The 21,136-nt window shown below is 41.5% G+C and overlaps 2 protein-coding genes across 3 annotated transcripts in view; both read right to left on the reverse strand.

Annotated features, from left to right (window-relative positions):
* The window catches only part of LOC143289494 (uncharacterized), a 5,600-nt gene extending 791 nt beyond the window's left edge, over window positions 1-4,809 (reverse strand). The window contains exon 1 of the mRNA XM_076598479.1: window positions 1-4,809. This exon is cut by the window's left edge and continues 791 nt beyond it. Coding sequence (XP_076454594.1) covers window positions 2,882-3,808 — 927 coding nt within the window. The 5' untranslated portion in view covers window positions 3,809-4,809 and the 3' untranslated portion in view covers window positions 1-2,881.
* Window positions 1-9,016, reverse strand: part of LOC143289495 (putative RNA-binding protein 18) — a 15,641-nt gene extending 6,625 nt beyond the window's left edge. For both annotated transcript variants that reach the window (XM_076598481.1, XM_076598480.1), the window contains exon 1: window positions 8,718-9,016. The gene's annotated coding sequence lies outside the window, so the exon portion shown is untranslated. The remainder of the gene's footprint in view (window positions 1-8,717) is intronic.
* Window positions 9,017-21,136: the final 12,120 nt, after the last annotated feature.

Genomic DNA, 21,136 nt, shown 5'->3' on the forward strand with positions numbered 1-21,136 from the left:
TTCATGATTCAAAACACCATTAGAGAATGAGAACAGAAAACTGAGCAATGAGTGACTGGCATATTCTGTACTCATTAGAAAATGCAAATGTGAATGTAAAAATTGGTGACCTCAATTGGGAGAACACATTAACTACCATATTTTTTGCAAGTTTTTTCTTATATATAAATATATATATGTGTGTGTACCTGAACTTTTGTGTGTGTGTGCGCGCGCACACGCGCACGCGCGTGAGACAGATACAGAGAGAACAGCAACAAGTATTCAGAATCACACACATTTTCATAATCAATTGAACTTGCTGTTGTTGCAGCTATAAATTTTCTTTGTAACTGCTGAATATTTTGCTAGATGAAAATGATACACCACATGAGGTTCCCATTGCACAACCCTCCCACTCTATCCCTGTCCTATTATTTCTGATGAATAAAAACAATACACATCAATACTGTAGTTTTCTGTCAGCCCCATTTTTAAGGCTCTCAGAGTACGGAGACATGAACATATAAAAACAAAGTCAAATTCTTATGTATTGATTATTATTTTAGCCTCAATCTTATCAATTTCTCTTGTTTTATTATCTTTTAGCCTACCTCACATGGGAATGCCAGGGGCTCTTTCAGAAGTATAAATGGTAATACTGTATCCCTACTTTCTGAAAGTTCTGTTCTAGAATTTTCCTCTTTTCCATCACTCTGTTTCTGGCCTTTTTTTCTTTGCTGTCATCTGTTCCTTTTTTTCAATTTTCTCCCCTGACGTGAGGTGCCTGCGGGCAATTTTTGGTTTTGTACGCCCGTTATTATTCATATAATTTTGTCTATCATATATGATCAATGTTTACGTTCACATTAGTTGGGTTTTGTTTTAATCCTCCGATTAAAAACTGATGTCTGAGGCATGTACTGGGTTTGTAAATGTGCATGGACTGTCTGTAATTGTAGTTGTACCTGATTAAGTAATTTCCTTTCCAAGATTTTGGGTGGTTGTTTTTGTTTTTGTTTTGTTTTTTCAGTTTCCGTGGGACAAGTATTCAGTTTTTCAGTTTCCGTGGGACCAGTATTCAGTTTTTCAGTTTCCGTGGGACCAGTATTCAGTTTTTCAGTTGCTGTGGGACCAGTATTCAGTTTTTCAGTTGCTGTGGGACCAGTATTCCATTTTTCAGCCCAAGTATGACCATGCATGGTTGGTTGGGCTATAGCAGTATACTGTATAGGCAACAAATGACAAAGATGTACAGTGTCACCTGATCTTTACTGACTATCAATAAATTTCAACTGGTATCACATGGAACAGTAAAATATTGGCATTCAGAAACATTCATTGCCTCTACTGTCTACATAATGACTAAGTGAAATGTAGATAAACTGTTAGAATATAAGCATAAGCCAGGGCAAACTTTTGTCTTTTTTATCACTCCTTCCCAAGCAGCATTGCCCATTATGATTGCAAACATCTGAGTATCATTTGGTACTGAGACATAAACACATTTCAATAACATAACAGAACAGACAAACACACATTCTGATGCCAATATTTGTTACATTAAAAGTCTTCCAACACCAACCTGAGCTGAAACAGTCCACAAGCTAACCCATACAAAAGACACACACTGGACTTAGCAGAAGACAAGAAAAGAAAATGGTCATACACAGAAAGTAATCTATAACCATGGGGAAGTACAGAGGACAGTGGAAGGATGACACTTCCCTGACAGCAACTCAAACTGACAAAGACAGTGAAACTGAGTCTTTGAGAAACAGAGACAGATAATGAGTGAGAGACTCGGAAAGATCAAGACAGTAAGTGAGCAAGCAAGACAAAAAGACTGACAGAGACTGGGGAGAGAGTTAGAAGAGAGAGACAGAGAAAGAGACAGAGAGAGACAGAGAGAGAATCTTTTACTAGTTTCAGAGACAGAGACAGAAAAAGAGTGAGAGACAAAGAAAGAACTAGACAGTAAGTGAGCAAGACAGAAGAGAGACAGACAGACAAAAAGACAGGCACAGTGAGCTTCAGTTTTGTAACACACCTTTCTGATGGTACACATGTAAATTAACATTAATAACAATGACAATTTTCACTAAGAAAGAAAACAAACATGACAGTGGATGAACAAGTTAGAAAGAGAGTCAGACAAAAAGACAGGCACAGAAAGCTTCAGTTTTGTAACATAACTTTCTCTTGGTACGCAACGTCAATTAAAAAAGACAATTAACATCCACTAAGGAACTGAAACTTGTTGAACATTGTGCTCAAACTCAAGCTGGAAAAAAACCTCCAACACTACAACACTATTGTTCAGTGAACATGTCACTCAGATCTGAACTTGGCAGTGGAGTAAGAAATAAATAAATAAAAGAACCCCACTGACAGTCTCAGGTTATTTTTGTGGACTTCAATGTCAGTCTGTCAAACCATGGAATGACAAAGCACTGCAGTCTGCAACATCATAGCAGTTCATTTGTTTAAAGTTTACTTGTGGCTTGGTGAGTTTTCTGTCAGAGCCCCGAGTTCTATGGCAATTAAAACTGTTAATCTGTTCTCACTGAACATGGCTTTAGAACATACTGGTCAACAGAGATCACACCTTAAATCAAAAGTTAAGTTAGTGACCAAAGCAAACTTCTGACATGAATCAAAGCAGCTGACAAGTTATAGGAAGAAGAGTGTCAAAAAGATAATGATTTCACCATCTGCTTTATACTATACTATTTAGTATTATTACATAAATTTGTTATATTCCATCAGATATTTTCAAATTTCTATTGAATTTGGAGCTCATGTTCAACATAGCCAAACCTATCCTGTAGCCCTGACCTGTACAGTTCAAGCTGTGGACAAGCAAGCAAAGCAGAATTTGAAGAAAAGCATCAGTTCCAGTCTACAGGGCTCTGATGTCAATGCTTTTCATGCTCTCTCCAGCTGCAGCCTTCAATGGAGCAGACACCGACAGGATCCCAGAAGGGCTCAAATGAGAAACCATGGTCTTGGGATCCACGCCTTCGGGAATGGTGCACTGACGGAAATACTCGCGCCGCGCCTGCTTCTTGTCACTCAGCTCTTCATGCTTGGCCTGCACAGTCAGCAGGTGACCGTCCGTCCGCACCTCCACCTCGCCCGCGTTGAACTGCCGCAGGTCAAACTCCAGGCGGAACTGGCTGTGACCATCGCTTCCCTTGACGACAGGGTTGTCAATGTAGAAGTTCTCCTTCTTCCTCCAGGCCTCAGCATGGGCAGTGGCTCCCCAGGGGGCGTTCAGACTGGGCACTGAAGGCTGGGGGGCTGCATTCAGACGCACAAAGCCTCTTGGCACCTCCATGCTGGTGGTAGGCAGAGCCACACCCGTGCTGTTGCCACACCCCCCCGACTGATTCCACAGGCGCTGCAGTGCTGCCTCGCGTTCCACAGCAGACTGGTTCCAGAACCTGGTGAAATCAGGCCCTCCAAAAGCTGAGGGTTGAAGCCATCCATGGGGAGCGTCAAGGGGTCGGTACACAGGTGGCTGGCTCCACAGTCGGTTCATCTCACTAGCCAGTCGCTGCAGTTCCTGATCCATTCTCTGCAGGCTGTGCTCGGGGCCAACAGCACGGGGCACAACCCAATCCCAACGGGCTGAGACTGGTTCAACAGGTGCGGCTGTCAAACGCATGGGGTGCAGCTCAGGCTGAGGCAATGGGTCCAGAAAAGTTGGCACCAACCGAGAGTTGATCTCGTGCATGATATTCTCACTGGAACCCAAGTCAGTCTGCTGCTCTTTTGAAATTGATGCCATATTCTGAAGCTGTGTGGCTGTGCTAGAATCTGACATTAACTATTCTGCAGCTCCTTCAGTTCAGGATTTGAGCTTTGGTGTGGTCCGTGACTTCTATACACACTTGTTGACGTGTGATACAGAGACTTTCTTTACCAGTTTCAATCTGTCACTATGTATGCAGTCTCAAAGTCAAAACCCTCATGGATGAATGCTCAAAATATCAATAGTAAACTGTTGGTTTGGGTTTGGCTTTTTTTCTTTTCTTTCTTTTCACAGTGCTTGTTTCACTTTCAGTCTCTGCTTAATTAAGCAAGAGCCGACTCACAGTCTTAGTGAAAAGAAAATCACTTCCCATTAAAGGCAAGTGAAGCAATGCAGAACGATTTGTCAGACTCAAGAGTCACTTTTCGCAAAGTTACGATACATCAATTCAGTTGTTACTGCTCCTCACACTAGAAACTTGTGGAAAACTGCAAACAACAATAGTTAGAACTGCACACCACAGAAACTATGAAAAGTACTGTGACCCAACACACAGTCAACATGAGACCACAAAACAACTTCACAGAGCAAAGCAACACTGGAGGCAGACTGGGGCAGGACTGAGTATTCACATCATCCTGACTCACGCTCTGTTCCCTCTCCCTGGTAATTTCTCATGGCCACAATGAGAGTGGGCTTCTGGTAAGCTGAGGACCTTTAAAAACTAACCTAACGGTGTAACACACTAAAACAAAGTGCTCAGGCTGGACATTCTGGAAGAACCAGTCACTGGAGTCAGCTGCCCCATGTTGGAGGTTAGCCAAGCAGTGTGAAATGCCAAGCCTCACAAGGGAACTGGGAAGTGGGGAAAAGCAGGAGATGGGGAGGCAGATGCAGACTGGTTGAAGTGGGGAAGAGGGTCAGGGGGACAAGAAAGAGCCTGCTGATCAAGATATATGGGAAAAGCATCAGGTTTACTGTCATGCTTGCCAACATCTTGATTTTTTTGCGTGTGTTTGTATTTAAAAACATGTATACAAATAGTGTGTGTGTGTGTGTGTGTGTGTGTGTGTGTGTGTGTGTGTGTGTGTGTGTGTGTGTGCACATGTGTGTGTGTGTTTGTGTGTATACGTGTGTGTGTGTGTGTGTGTGTGTGTGTGTGTGTGTGTGTGTGAGTGTGAGACAGTGTCTGAGTGAGAGAGAGAGAGGGAAAAAGAGTATCAACTGAGGGGAGAGGGCGGGAAAGGGTCACTATTGTGAACTGAAGTACTTCACTGCCCTACAGAGTAGTTTTTAAAATACACATTCTTACCAAGATACTTGTTACAAAACATGATAGATCTATACAACTAAGTTTGAAAACTTATACTTTGCACAGGCACACACACACACACACACACACAAACACTTAAATATGCATGTATACTCTCTCCCTCTCTCTCTCACTCACACACACACACACACACACAATCACTTAAATGTATAATGCAAGTAATGGAAAACTGGGGAAAGACAAGTGTAGGTGGAGATGACACTGGAGATCAATCTCTCCAGAAAATAAATAACTTAAAATGAATTTTAAATGGTGGAAGTACTACTGCAGACATATATGTAACATGCTGATGTTTTTCCTCACTTTCCTGTTTTGCTACTGAGCCTACTCTCTCCTTACCTGCCAAGACCTGACTGGCGACATTTTCAGTCAGTAGCTCTGCTCTCATCAGTCTCTCTCTCTCTCTCTCTCTCTCTATATATATATATACATACACACACACACATGTATATTGTGCAACTTGCCTGCATGGAAAGTGGGTTCTGCCCACTAAAACAGGTCGCAGTTTCCAGGTTTTGGGGGGGCTCGGGGGGGGGGGGGGGGGGGGGGGGTTGTTTGTTTTGTTTTTAAAACTTTTGTTTAGACTGCATGTGTAAATGTGTGCACACATGTGTATGTGTTGGTTTGAGTGTGTGTGTGTGTGTGTGAGCGTGTGTGTGTTGTGTTTCTGTGTGTGTGTGTGTGTGTGTGTGTGTGTGTGTGTGTGTGTGTGTGTGTTACTGTGTGTGTAATTCATTATTAACTTGAATGAGAAATTTAATGTTGACAACACCCTAACATTTAAAATTAAATATCAGTTTCATAATCTTAAAGTTTACAAAACCCTATCATGTATCAAATATAATTCCTCCACCATAATCTTTTTTTTTTTTTTAATACAAAAATGATTCATTTATCAAAAAGCGAATCGTTAAGTAACTGATTGATTCTTCTGTATTCATTTCAAGGTGTGGGGGTTGTGTGTCGTGGGAGCTACGATTTGTGCATGTGTGTGTTTGGTGGGGTTGGGGGTGAGTGTGTGTAGAGGATGAGGTGTGTGTGTGTGTGTGCATGTCTGGATTGTGGGAGCAATGGAATATTGGAACGTGCGGGTGTGCATATATATGTGTGTGTGAGGGTGATGGCATGGGCGTATGTATGTGTTTGTGTGAGTGTGTGAGTGTATGAGTGTGTGTGTGCGGGGGTGCAGGGGGGGGGGTAATTTGGGAGATGGTGTGTGTGTGTGTGTGTGTGTGTGTGTGTGTGTGTGTGTGTGTGTGTGTGTGTGTGTGTCGGGGCTCGTGTATGTTTATGCGTATTTGGGCCTGTGCAGTTTTGCTTGTGCTTTCATATCTGTCAAACTGCATGTTTGTTGCATATCTGTTATGCATGTGTGTGTGTGTGTGTGTGTGTGTGTGTGTGTGTGTGTGTGTGTTTTACATTTATTTGCTTATTTGTTTACTTGTTATTATTGTCTTTTGATTCTACTTTCATTTATTATCATTATTATTAATATCATTATTATTATTATTATTGTTATTTTTTTCTGATTTTATTTTAATTTTTATTCTATTTTATTATTCAATAAAATTTTATTTTTTCATATTTTTTTAAAACTATATTTTTCAAAAAAAATTTTTTTTTTCCATCTTTTAGTCCTTTTAAAAAAATTTTTTTTAAATTCATTTATTTCTTTTTATCTTTTTTATTTTTTTTTTAATATTCATTATTTCTTCTTTTTTTTTAATATTCATTTCCTTCTTGAAAAAATAAAATTCAATGACTTTTTTTTCTTTTTCTCAAGGCCTGACTAAGTGTGTTGGGTTATGCTGCTGGTCAGGCATCTGCTTAGCAGATGTGGTGTAGTGTATATGGATTTGTCTGAATGCAGTGACACCTCCTTGAGATACTGATACTGATACTCATTTCAAATTCACGTGTGCAGGAAATCCTAGGTCAACTTTTAAAATGAAAAAAAAAAACCCTGAAAAACCAAAAAGAAAAAACCAAAACAACCCTGTAATGTATTGTAGAAGAAGAAGTAGAAGAGAACTTAAACTGTATAACAATGTTTAGTATTTTTACTCAGCTGTTTGGGTACCCATACTTCATTTTCTAGGATTGATAGGATCAAATGCAAACACTCTAATAAATATTATTAGAGTGACAACAATATTTATTACAACAGTTGACACCCTGTATGCAGTACTTATGACTACGTTTGATCTGCATGCACAAATGTATGTGATACATCTATCGTATGTAAGGAGTTCTGGCACAAGTGGATAAAATGGTGGCCTTTTTCGTCTTCACTCCCACATGGATTAAGGTCCACATTTGAGTTCTAATTCTACACAAAAACACTGACAGGGTTCAGACATAATGATAAGAACTGCAGTGTCTTCAATCTGTCCAGTGTTATCCTACCAGATAGTGGGACACTACCAAAATTCAAAATGAAACTCAAGGCCTTCAAATTTTCAATTGAAAGTCCAACACTTCAAACCACTCAGCTCGCATACTCTTTACTGATCAAGTAGAATACTAAATATAACCCCAATGGCACACTTCTTCCAATGTGCATCATCAGATCATGTACCAGCTGGTTGTACTTTTGGGTGGTTTATGTATAATACATGGATACATGTACATCAGTCGTAAGTATTACAATAAATTTGATTGAAAACAACTGGTCCAAGTTCCATTTTTGAACAATCTAATAAATGTAAATTTTTTTTTTTAATTAGAAATTAAAAAAACACCAAAATTCCTAATTCTATAATTAATGTCACCTTAGAAATCTTTCTTTGATGACTAAGTTAAAGCAGATGGAGGGGAATAACAGGAAATCTCAACTGGGAAAACTGGGGGCCAGCCCAAACCAGAGTAAGAGACTAAATGGCTTCTGAAGAGGCAACTGCAGTAAGGATTTCCTTTCTCCTCCCCCTGACTCCCCTTTTACTCTGGCCAACATTACCAAATCTAAATTTTAAACTGTCATTTCAGTAGTCTGCCATGTTATTACAATAAAAGAAACTTCACAAGTCAATATACCAAAACCATAACAATATTATCATATCTCAAAAATAGAAAACTGAAAAACAGGACAGGTACAGCTTGTTTCTTTTATTCATAAAACAAGGACTAAATGAAGCTATTATACCAGAAGACATACAATAATTGCAGGGTGAATCTGGCCCTGAATCAAGATATAACTTTGGAAAATAAAACGTAGAGATCAACATTGATTAACTTGTGTGGATATCATAAATCATCTTGGGCCCATCTTCTATTAATCAATTTCGTCTTTTTTTTCTTCTTTTTTATTTTATTTGTTATATCCATTCACTGATTCAGTTACTCAGCATTACTTGTCAACAGAATTTTTTTTTTCTTCAAACATACGTTGTGTTGCACGTTAAACACACAAACACACACACACAGCACCATTCATTGGGTAAATGCGAAGGCATCCAGATAAATGTCCGCGCGCGCGCGCACACACACACACACACACACACACACACCGCATCGTGTGTGAATCAATCAACAAACGATCCGACATCGTCATCAGAAAGAAACAAGTCGGTACATTTAATTAAAAAATGTTTTGACAAAAAAATAACAGAATATTTTTTTCCTTCGTTTATGTCTTAAATTATCACTTACCGAAAGATGCAATCATAGAGCTAACAGTGATGCCAGATCTGACTCTGTCACCGCTCCCTGTCCCAATGTTATTTTGCCAGTCGCAAACTTCGCGACGAGACAAGATCTCTGGCTTTGCTCATCATTGGCTGATCTGAACGACAAAGAATGGACGTGTTGTTTTTTTCGGGTTAGGAACACGTGCTCATTCACGCTGATAATTCTCGGGAAGTTGAACTGAAAATCAATTGAAAAGAGAACACAAATAAGTCGCTAAGCTGTCACGTCACAACCGTGCTCAAGACGTGCAGATGGGAATCAACAGCTGAGTTATGTTACCTCTCCATAAAGAGAAGTTCAAGGGAGAGCACTGCCTCTGTGTGCGTGTATGTGTGTGTGTGAAGAAGTCTTCAGTTTGACGTCAGTTCAACTTTAAGTGATATCAGACAGCAACAACAACAAAAAAGCGTGGTGGGATGGAGTGGGACGTCCGTGGTGGAGGTTGGTTAGTGTATGGAGCACGGAGGAGTGGACCGAGCCATCCTGAGGCTCACCGCGTGACCGCTTGAAGCGACCGTCCCTTGCGCGCGACAGCCATTATCAGCCAAACTTCAGTGAGAGAGAAAGCGAAAGTGAGAACATACCATGTTGTGCTGCCATTAATTGCTACAGAAAACCTTCAAAGGAAGAAACAGAGAAAGAAATATCATCTCAACGGAAAGAGAATGACCTTTCATCTTTCTCTGGGCTACTTGTACCCTAAACACAAAAAATAAAAACAAACAAAATAAACAAAACAAAACAAACAAAACAAAAAAAAAAAAAAAAAAAAAAGAGAGAGAGAGAGAGAGAGAGAAAGGGGGGGGGGGGAGAGAGAGAGAGAGAATTGTGTAGAACTTTGGGTGCCAATTGTGATAGCAACTAAGCCTCCTTTTAGATTTCTTCTGCCATGAGTTGATATTTATGATAATAATAATGATAATAATAATGTACATTTATATTGCGCCCTTCAGTTCTCTCTAAGAGCTCAGGGCGCTTTACACGAAAGAAAAATATTACATTCATTTCCACTCTTTCTTGAAAACCCTTCCCCCTCCCCCCCACCCCCTCTCCCCTCCCCCTCCTGATAGCATGGCCAATGTTGATAGTATGTCTGTCCAGATACTCATGACGTGCAGCATGGAAATCTGACCAGGAAAGTGTACCAGTGGCGATCTCACGTTCATCTTCAATGACCCCTTTCCAGTGACTTATTTGATTTTTGCCTCTTGACTCCTTCTGGACCACAGGGATGCAACAGTGCTCCTTCAGCGGACTCGGTTCAGTTTGGCTGCTCTCTTCAGCCGGGCCTATGTCCATCCGGCTGTGCCTTCATCTCAACCTCCAAGCTTCTTCTCCAGGTCTGCTTTGCTCAGCCCGCTCGCCTCTTTCCTGTCTTGTGGTGTCGTCTGGAGGCTTTCGAAGGGTATTGCCTGTCCAGCCCCATTTCCTCTTCCTGATCTCCTCACTAATGGGAACCTGGTTGGTTCTTCTCCAGAGGCAGGCATTAGATATGGTCTCTGGCCATCTGATGTTTAAAATACGGTGCAGGCATCTATTGATGAAGGCCTGTAGTTTGTTGGTGTTCATCTTGGTTGTTCGCCATGTTTCAGAGCCATACAAGAGGACTGCCTTAACGTTGATGTTGAAGATCCTCAGTTTGTTGTGAGTTGAAAGAGATGTGGAGTTCCAAATTGGCCGCAGGGTGTTGAAGGCATGCCTTGCTTTGTTGATGCGGTTCTTGATGCATTCATCCGCCCTTCCATCCTTGCTCACTACGCTGACACCTTTGCAGTACTTCAACCATTCACTTTCAGTGTCGTGCGTCTTGTTTTCAAGTCTGACAGCTGGTTTTGCACTGACGTCACATGGTGGTGTTTAGACACCTTTGGAGGTCCGAGCAATTGCATGCACTTTTGTGTGGGTGACAGGGAGGGGAGGCATTGTTTCAGTTCTGGCTGACACTGATTGCTGAATTAGGGGTGTGAAGTGTATAACTGCTTCTGCGTCTTCATGCTCATTCTGCATCAGATATCCCATGGAAGGTGTCTCCCGCTGTTGTCAATCTTGAGATGTGGTCAGTTTTGTCGACAGCTCCAACTATGTTAATGTTTATCATCATTCTTGGCGGAAGAACTACACCGTCTGTTTCAGATTTTGTATATACACTGTTTGCAATATCTGTTGGAATAGACAACACACGCTTGTATGAGATCCCAAGGCCAAGGCTATGAAGGATTTCAACCAGCCCTTTCTTTCTTGTCTGACAATGAATTTTACGGCTGAAGTAGATTGGGAGTGATGTCTCTCTGTCGCGCTGGATAAGTGATGTAGCTTTTAATGATTTTTTGCAGTGATATGCAATCATCTATGGTGTGCTGAGAACAGCTTGAATCTGGGGTGGAGTGGTTAATTCTTCAATTGATCATCATGCTGATGGATGCCTTCAGGGTGAAATGTACACAATTTTCTTGAAATCCTTTGGATGAATTTGCCATTGAATGAACTATCTGGCTACAACAGATCAGTTCTTATCAGCTCAGCGGTTTTTGCAAGATGTGAGGCTTCTGTATCGTAACTGCATGTTTCTTGATGGTGTCACCGAGGTCTTTGTCAAACATTAGGACACTCCTCTGCCTTGTAAAGTGACAATCGGGCCTGGAAGAACTGTGCGAAGTTTTATGTTTGATACGTGTTGAATGCACTCCAACTTGCTCGATTCCTGTTTGTGTCGGTCCACACGTGTATATTCTACACAACTGGGACATATTATCATCCATGTCTTCATTATTCTCTCGTGAGTTTGCTTTTGACAGATTGTCAGCACGTCTGTAGAGTTAAATGAGCATGTGTATGGTACACATCTATTGTTACCATGTCCCCTGAAGCAGGTTTAACAAAAAGACTTCTATCCTGAAGCTCTTCTGCACAGTTTCTCATCTTTTCATCTCAGTTTTTCATCTCTCAGTCTCCTTTTAGAGTTTGTCACTGCTTTCCTCTATTCTAAACCTCTTCTGCCACTCAGCAAAATGTTGAAATGTTGCTTCATATCCATCTCCTTCATCAAACAAAGACAGATCAACAGGATTTGGGCAATGTCCTAATCTTTTAAAATCAGCAAAATTAATATTTCAGTAACACAGACGTAACCAGCACATTCTCGCTTGGCTGGGCAGATCAAAGTTTCTTGTGATGCTGTTTGACATAACGCACAAAGGAGGAGGAAGGAGGAGGAATTTTGTTTAACTCTCTCCATACGAACGACGAAAGAGACGACGTTAACAGCGTTTCACCCCAATTATCACCATCAAAACATTGCAAGCGGAAGGCTCTTATACTGAAGAGGTGAATGTTGACAAACAATACCACAAGTCTGACGACGGAAGCTAAAGGTTGGATCATTGAGACACCCACTGGACATCCGAGGGGTCCGTGTAGAGGAGAAGAGAGGACTGGCCGTACTGAGTGAGTTAATGTCCCGTCACACATATCGGTGATTGAAGACATTTTGTTAAAGTATCTATGAATAAATTTGAGTATTATCGGTTAGAAGGGGTGGGAGATGTGAATGAATGGAGGGTTGGGGGAAACTGGGCAAATGAGGGTGCAATGAGGGTGAAATTTGAAAAAAAAAAAAAATCTAAATACAATTACAGGAAATTACCTAAAGGACTTCGTAAAAGAGAAGTCATTAACCTGACAGGCGAAACAACTGATAATGAATGCCAAAAGTCAAAAACATCAACATTCTCAGTCACTTGTGAAGATGCACTTTCGTGTACATAAGGCTTAATTGTCAGTTTACTAAAGCATATACACTTGAACGCACAAAGATCCCAGTTGATTTCCATCACGTCTTCGGTCATCGATTTGGACTGTGGCGGATCATAGCAACCACATACTTGTCTGCATTGACAAGACATTAACTGTCTCTGAGAACAAAGCAACTTGAGACAGTCATTTGTGACAAGCTCATTTTTTTCATTTTCAGTTTTACATTGTTAAGAGCCCTGTCGACTGTAAAGGCCTCTTCAAGGCTATGTGTTCTAATCATACACACCAGTACGAACAAATCAATTTAAACATACTTCCTAACAGAATATGCAGCCTATAGGGTTGTCAATAGCTACCATAAAGTCTGTAAAGTAGATACGGTTATTTTGTCTTGTACAAACCAAACAATCTCTTATTAATTTTCTTCTCTTTTTTTTCTCTCTCACTGTCATTCTTTCTTTCGTTATTTATTCATTTATCTATGTATTCATTATTTTTATTCATTCACTCATTTTGTAAACTGTACAGTTACAGTTATATAATACTTCCATCTAGAAATTAAACACAATAGCAAGACCCTATTTTTGATTACCACACTTCAATAGCAGATTTTTAAAATTGATAAAAATAATTTTCAAAAAAATTAAAAAGAAAGAAAGAAAAAGGCATAACACCTTCGTTTTAAAAATCCAATTTTTGCCTCGTCCCGCCTTGCTAAATACTATGGTGTCCCATTCGCGTGTGAACGGTGTAAATGGTCTTCGTAATTAATTTTGAGTAATTTTTACGCTTGCCACAAGCCACTGGGAAAGTGGATCCCTCGCTTAATGTGTTCATTCGAGCTTATTGTACATGTATGTTAATTATTATGTTTTTATCACGAAGTGCAGGATTTTTATTTAAGGAACCCAACTATCAGTGGCGCGGCGACTTGGTTTTGTCCACCATTATAAGACCGTGGTATGGAGAGACGGAACGTCACGGTAAAACACACACACACACACACACACACACACACACACACACATCATCGCACCAGTGATTCAATGGGTAAAATTCCACGACGGACGTGAAGGCATCCCAGCAAATGACGGAGGCCTTCACACACACACACACACACACACACGTGACCACACACACACACACACACACACGTGACCACACACACACACATAAATGTATGTGGATGTCGGGCGCGGTGTGTGTATGTGGGCTGTGAGTGTCAGTGTGTCACTCTGTGTGTGTGTGTGTGTGTGTGTTCAGTCCCATGTAGTGAAGATATCACTGTCACTTGCCCCGAAACCTGCATGGTGTGGTCGAGGGGGCGCTTGGTCGATGCGACCAACATTCTCCATTTCTGGCGGTCTCTCTGTTTCGGCAACGCCCCTCTCTGTGCACTCAGTACATATGATGTTGTCTGCCCACTTCCTTCGCTGTCTGCCTCGATCGTCTCCTTTTCCCCCGCACTGTTCCCTGGAGGATGGTTTTGGACTAGGAGAGCCCGTCGGATCTTGTCAGGTGGCCATACGGCTATATCCACATTTCTTCACCTGCGTTCTTTCCCCTCAGTTTCCTTCCATGGACGGAAAATTCGTAAATTTGTTCAGTTTAGATAACATTGTAATATACACTCTACATTTCTTCCCCTGTCAAGAGACGTAAAGAAGGCCAGACGAAGAGTTCGGAGGGGAAGAAATGCAGAGTATATATTATCACAATGCTATTAACCAGTTAACAAGTTTTTCGTTCTTATAAACGGAAAAGTACAGGGGAAGAAATGTGGATATTGCTGGTCATACCATATATCATTTTCCTCAGTTCTTTTTTTCTTTTACTTTTTTTTTTTTTTTTTTTTTTTTTTTCATTGTAGTCAGGTCTTCGTAACGAGGCGGACCAACCGTCTGATGGGTTTCTTCACTTGTTGTGTGGTCTTTCCTGGGCGGATGCCAAACGGTCTCCTCAGTGGACTGAGCATTTTGATTCTACTGTTTGGATCCTTTCCAAATGTGAGATTACACAGAAACATGAAAACGAACGTCAAAGCATCGTCGAAAATTAACTGACTGTACTGACAAATGTGTGTGAGTATATATGTGTGTGTGTGTGTGTGTGTGTGTGCTTGCGTATGTGTGTGTGTGTGCGTGCGTGCGTGCACTAAAGTGTGTGTGTGTGTGTGTGCCAAATGTGGTGTGTCAAATGTGTGTGTGTGTCTGCGCGCGCGCGTGTGTGTGTGTGTGTTTGTGTGTGTGTGTGTGCGCGCGCGTGCAAGTGTGTGTGTCTGCTTGCGTATGTGTGTGTGTGTGCGTGCGTGCACTAAAGTGTGTGTGTGTGTGTGTGTGCCAAATGTGGTGTGTTTCAAGTGTGTGTGTGTGTGTGTGTGTGTGTGTGTGTGTGTGTCTCCTCTCCTTTCTTTACCATCTTTTCGCGTGTCATTTCAGACAGATCATAAAAAAAGATCAAAACAAAAAAAATCAATCTTTGTGCCATAGTTAATAATGAATTAATCGTGTTTTCTTAAAAGTGAATTAATTATAACTTTCAAACCCTGTACAATAACATGATCATGATAAATAAACACATAAACAAAATAATGACTAAACAACGACAGAGCACAATTACGCGACACACACGCTCTCTCTCTCTCTCTCTCTCTCTCTCTCTCTCTCTCTCTGATGGTTTTTTCTTTTATCGTATCCTAATACTAATACAAAGGCTATCAACTTCCACGGGCTTTCTTTTTTGTTCATTTTCAGTTTTGGTTTCAGGGCGCAAACATTCACTTTCATTATTTTCCAACAGCTAATCCGACCTAGGTGTTTGCACACACACACACACACACACACACACACACACACACACACACACACACACACACACACAAGAAAAAAAAAGAAGAAGAAAAAAAGCCCGCGGTCGTATGGAGGACAAAAACAGTTAAAAAAAAAATAAATAAATAAAAAAAGTGTTCGTTTTTCACACCTCACGTCCAGTCGTAATATTCTATTGAAACGATTTGTCAGAATCAGTCATGCCCGGTCCATTGTCGATGTCTTTTTATTATTCCAAGTGCAGCTGTGTGTGTGTGTGTGTGTGTGTGTGTGTGTGTGTGTGTGTGTGTGTGTGTGTGTGTGTGTGTGTGTGTGTGTGTCTGTGTCCGTGTCCGTGTCCGTGTGTGTGTGTCTCAGTGTGTGTCTGTGTGCCACATGTGCATGTGAATGTGACCGTGCGTGTGCACAAGCGCGCGCGCGTCGGTGTGTGTGTGTGTGTGCGGGCGCGCGCGCGTGCGTATGTTTATGTGCATGTGTCGTCGCGCAAACACTAAAGTGAAAAGCAAAATGTGACGCTCCACCACGAAAATAAATAACCGGCAGTTATCAATCAATCAATGAGAAAGACATTATTGAAACGCGTTCATCGCCAGAGGCGTGGGGTGAAGGGGACGTCAAGAGCCGTGCTGTCAATCAGAAAGCACCAGCACTTGCTGTTTGTTTGTGAAAAGGGGATGGAGTGGACAAAGGAGTTGTGTTGTTAACATTTCAGACTGGCACTGACGATATTACTGTTCTCCTCCTCTCGGTGTCACATTTGCTCCTCTTTCTTTCAAGCAGCGTGTGTCCACTGTCTGTACGGCAACCCACTTGGAAAGCCGAGAAATCAATTCCATTCGATATTTCGTTTCTATTCAAGCTTAAAGAGCACTGGTCTGTTCGCTGGTTTTGTCTAGGCTTATCCCCGAAAGCGGAGTATAGCTGCCTACATGGCGGAGTAAAAACGGTCATCCACGTAAAAGTGCACTCGTGTTCATACGAGTGAACGTGGGAGTTGCAGCCCACAAACGAAGAAGAAGAAGAAGTCTAGGCTTGACATTGTAACAGTCTCCTGACTGGCTCAGCCAAGTATCTTCTTTGGAAAGCTTCGAAAGATCCAGAACGGTGCTGCCAGGTTGGTCTGCAAGTCACCTGGACAGAAACATGTCACACTTCTCTGACAGTCTCTTCACTGGCCTCTTGCTCAACACAGAATCAAATATAAATCTGCATATATTTTATCGGCTATTTCTGGCTCTGCACCCGATATAAATCACATACATCATCCGCTTATAACCCCGGAAAGCGGAGTATGGCTGCCTACATGTTGGGGTAAAAACAGTCATACACGTAAAAGCCCACTGGTGTACATGCCAGTGAACGTGGGAGTTGCAGCCCACGAACGCAGAAGAAGAAGAAGAATCTGTGCATTCATACATCCCAGCTCTGTCCTGATAGTCGTCTGCTTCGCCTCCCTTCTGTCAGAACAATGTCCTTCGGTCAGCGTTCTTTCTCTTTTCATTCCCAGCTGTCCGGAACCAACCCTCTCTCTGCAGATAAGGCACTCTTCTTCTTCCACTTCATTAAAGTTTTCCCGAAAACACACTTTAAACCGAGCGGAATACACCCCCGCGACATTCCATACCAATCGTTCGGCTTGTCTGCGCGCGCGCGCGCACGTGTGTGTGTGTGTGTGTGTGTGTGTGTGTGTATGTGTGTGTGTGTGTACCCGTTTTGTGAAGCACCCACGGCACTATGTAGAGAACAGACGCTATATAGATTTACATTATCATTATCATTATCACCGAAAAGCATTAGCAACACATGGCAGATCGTCATTCAGCAACCAGTGGACCTGTTGTGTGAGAGTGTTGATGCTGAGCTTGTTTCTGTTGAGAACAAGCAACAGTTCCATCAGCCCAAGAAGAGGAATATCATGTCGCTGCAACCCACCAGTATGTGAATGCCATGCGTTTGAATGTCTTCACCCACTGTGTTTTTGTCTTGTTTTGTTTTGTTTTCTACCTCTGTATTTGTTGACAGAACACACACAATGTCACTATGCCACTCTTCAAACGAAGTAGATGACAATATCCGGTCTGTGTGGCATTTCATTGAAGGTGTCTGTGCCAATGACTGAAGTGACATGATTTTAGAATGGTGCTGTGATGTATCGTTTCGACAAGGGTTGAATATTCATTTCTTTTTTTCATATTCATTATACACATAAAGAAAGGCACAGCGTTATACTGAAAAAAAACAAACAAACCAACAAACAAAAACAAACATGGTCAATGTTTTCTTTGCGGTGCTGATGCATGGAGTGCAATTTCAGTTTCAAGGAAGTGTCAAAAGAGCTTGCAGATCGATTCCTTTACGCTACAGCGCAAGAAAAAGAAGAAGAAGAAAGAGAACCAGATGCCTGACCTTCGTGTAAACCCAGCGCGCTATTCCCTGTTCAGCCGAAGAATTGAAGTCTGTATAAGTATTGTATCGTGTATGGATTGTACTTGCATTTTCTAACATAACTCTATGACGAGTGTTTCTGGGCCGATTCCAGTTGAGTCCAAACGGTACCTGGAGGTATTTCCAGGCTCTACATTGGCCTGACATGACTGAAGAGAGATCGTTTCTTGTATCGTGTCACAGCAGCAAGTTTTATGATTGGTGTGTCATGAATGTGTGTGTCATCGACAAGTTGTTGTTGTTGTTGTTTGTTTGTTTGTTTTTTGCACTGATTTAGCACCACGTGAGAGAAATACTTCATTAAAAAATATGTGAAAGTTTTCTCGAATGAAAATCTTTTCTAAATGGCACAATGGAAAGATACTGACGTACATTTTTTTACAGTTAAGATAAATGTCCACCCACCTAGCCCCATTCGATCCCCCAAACCGACCATTACAGAACTGATTATCATTGAGAAAAAAGGGGAGCATAGAGGGAAAATCGGAATGATGTGCTTTTCCCGAGGACACAACGCTATGCCGAAAGGGGTTTCGAACCCTGACCACTGATGAAAACTGGACCAGATGTCCAACGCCTAACCGTTTCTGCCACTAGGCCCCCTAGACTTAGTAAAAGATATGATTATGATTATCTGATTTGTCGTCCATTTTCATGTCTCCTGGGCTGTTTAGCCAGTTCTCGTTCTGTACACTGCTCCTCTTTCTGATGTCATTTCTGGTCATTCTGTTCTTCACCACTATTTTGCTGATGATACTCAGTTACAAAAGTCTGCAGAACCAAACCAAGTACACAGTCTGATTCTGTCAATGCAGGATTGTATTCTCGATGTTAAATCCTGGATGACATTCAACAAACTAAAGATGAATGATGACAAAACTGAAGCTATGATTATTTCCTCTACAAGAATGTCCACATCTACTTCTTTTCCTGCCTCCATTATGGTTGGTGATGCCACAGTTCAGTTTTCTAAATCAGCAAGGAACCTTGGAGTCATTCAGTACCTTTCTGTTAAAACTACTAAAACTCTAGTTTCTGTTTTTGTGCTGTCACGAATCGACTACTGTAATTCTCTTCTCATAGGCTGTCCACATAATCTTCTTCAGCGAATTCAAAAACTCCAAAACAATGCTGCCCGCCTGACTCTCAGTCCCACGTACTGATCACATTTCTCCTCACCTCCGCACTCTACACTGGCTCCCCATTGAAGCGAGAATTAAATACAAAGTTGCGTGTCTCTGCTATTCTGCTTTCCACTCCGCAGGACATGCATATCTTTCTGACGTACACTCCCTCAAGAAATCTCCGCTCTTCCTCTGACTGTTACCTTTTGAAACTTCCCCGTGTCAATACAAGATTCTATGGTGAACGTTCTTTCTTCTTTGCTGCTCCTCGCATCTGGAACAACCTTCCTCATCATATCCGTGCATCCGATTCTGTCTCTGCTTTTCGCTCATCACTAAAAACTCATCCTTTTAAAACCGATCTATAAGCACACTCAGCTTCCTTGTTCTCCAACACCACCCATGTCAGCTCACTTTGGATGTATGTAGAGAGGGAGAGGGAGAGTGGGGTGGAGGGGTGTTGAGAAAGAGTAGTCATGAATGATTTATGTAATTTGTAATATTTTTCTTTAATGTAAAGCGCCCTGAGCTCTTAAAGAGAAAGGGCGCTATATAAAGGTACATTATTGTCATTATTATTATTATTGAGAAGTTTATTTCATTCTCAGTCTTTATCCGTCAAGACATCGATTTCCTGGCATGCCATTTAAACTGGACACACCTCTGGGTTGAAGAGAAAGTATGGTGGTGACGGCTTTGAAAACTCGTGATGTGCAATCGAATGTTGGTGTTCACTTAAATTGAAGTCTATTGAATTATGTTGCCAGTGCCGTAAGCAACGATAAGGAGAAAAACTTACAAGGCGAAGGTATGTCAAAGGTCATGAATTCTGTTTCTAACAATTCCTCACAAGTGGAACGCGCGATACAGTCCTTTTTAAGTATATGTGTCCATTGTAATTTCATTCTATATTTATGCGGTGTCAAACTGAAAGAAAGGACACGTGTTTCTCTTCCACACCCAGGCCGATATTGAGTTGACATCGATCTGTTTCCCTTCGCTCTCTGTCCTGTGGTTTCTCCCGTGGAGATGCCGTGACCTCTTTCAGTATGTGGCAATATCTTGGAAATTCTGTGCCAGAAATTCCCCTTTCTTTCGCTCGATCACTTTGTTTCTGGATTTTTTGCTCTTTTTTTCTTCTTTCTTTTCTTTTTTTTTTTTTTTTAATTCTTTTTTTTATTATTATAGTTTTGTGTATCTGTTGTCACAAATGACTTTGTGTATTAAGTATTACCATTATTACTAGTCATTATTATAATATGTTCCAGTTCACGTTTTTATTACATACATACATAGTATATCGTCACACACCTGGGATTCAGGGGCGACCATCCCCAATCCAGCGGGTCGCAGGTTGCCGATAGCGGACGGCCTCACTGACTCGCTGAGGAGAACTGAACCACACTGAAGTCAGACTCTGTAAACAAAGCAGCATCTTCCTGTATCAGTCCCACATGCAGAAGAGATCGTCACTACCCAGCCACAGCAGGAAGTGCAATGCCCGGCAGTGACGACATTTCTTGGTGCAGCCATCGTCTCTCGAGACGGTAGGAGGCCGACGACGACGACGACACACACACACACACACACACACACATATACATATACATATATATATATATATATATATACACACACACACACACACACACACACACACACACACACACACACACAAACACACATGCATATACATGTATATATATATATATATATATGTATGTGTGTGTGTGTGTGTGGGTAGAAAGAGATAGAGACAGACAGACAGAGGGAGACATGGAGAAAGACGGAACATAGAGACAGACAGACAGACAGAGGCAGAGAGAAATGCAGACAGACAGGACTGGAGACAGAGGTGGAGACATAGAGACAAGACAAGACCCAAAACAAAACCAAAAATCTGAGGATAACAGGTAAGCACTGGTGTGCTTTTGTTTTTATCCGGTCCCCGACCAAAATAGGGCAGTCTCTACACAATATCAAATGAAAAGGGCATCAACATGCTGGTGATGACATAAATAGATATAATAGAAACACACACACACACACACACACACACACACACACACACACACACACGAATAATAATTTATCTTATCATAATATTGTTATTGGGTTGGGAAGCAACGAGAGGACGAGATGGGGAGAATTAGGGGGAGGGAGGGAGAGAGAGGGGGGGGGGGGGGAGGGAGAGAGAGAGAGATTTAAAACTTTGACATTATATTTTATT

Source organism: Babylonia areolata, chromosome 14 (assembly GCF_041734735.1).
Source record: "Babylonia areolata isolate BAREFJ2019XMU chromosome 14, ASM4173473v1, whole genome shotgun sequence".
Taxonomy (NCBI): Eukaryota; Metazoa; Mollusca; class Gastropoda; order Neogastropoda; family Buccinidae; genus Babylonia; species Babylonia areolata.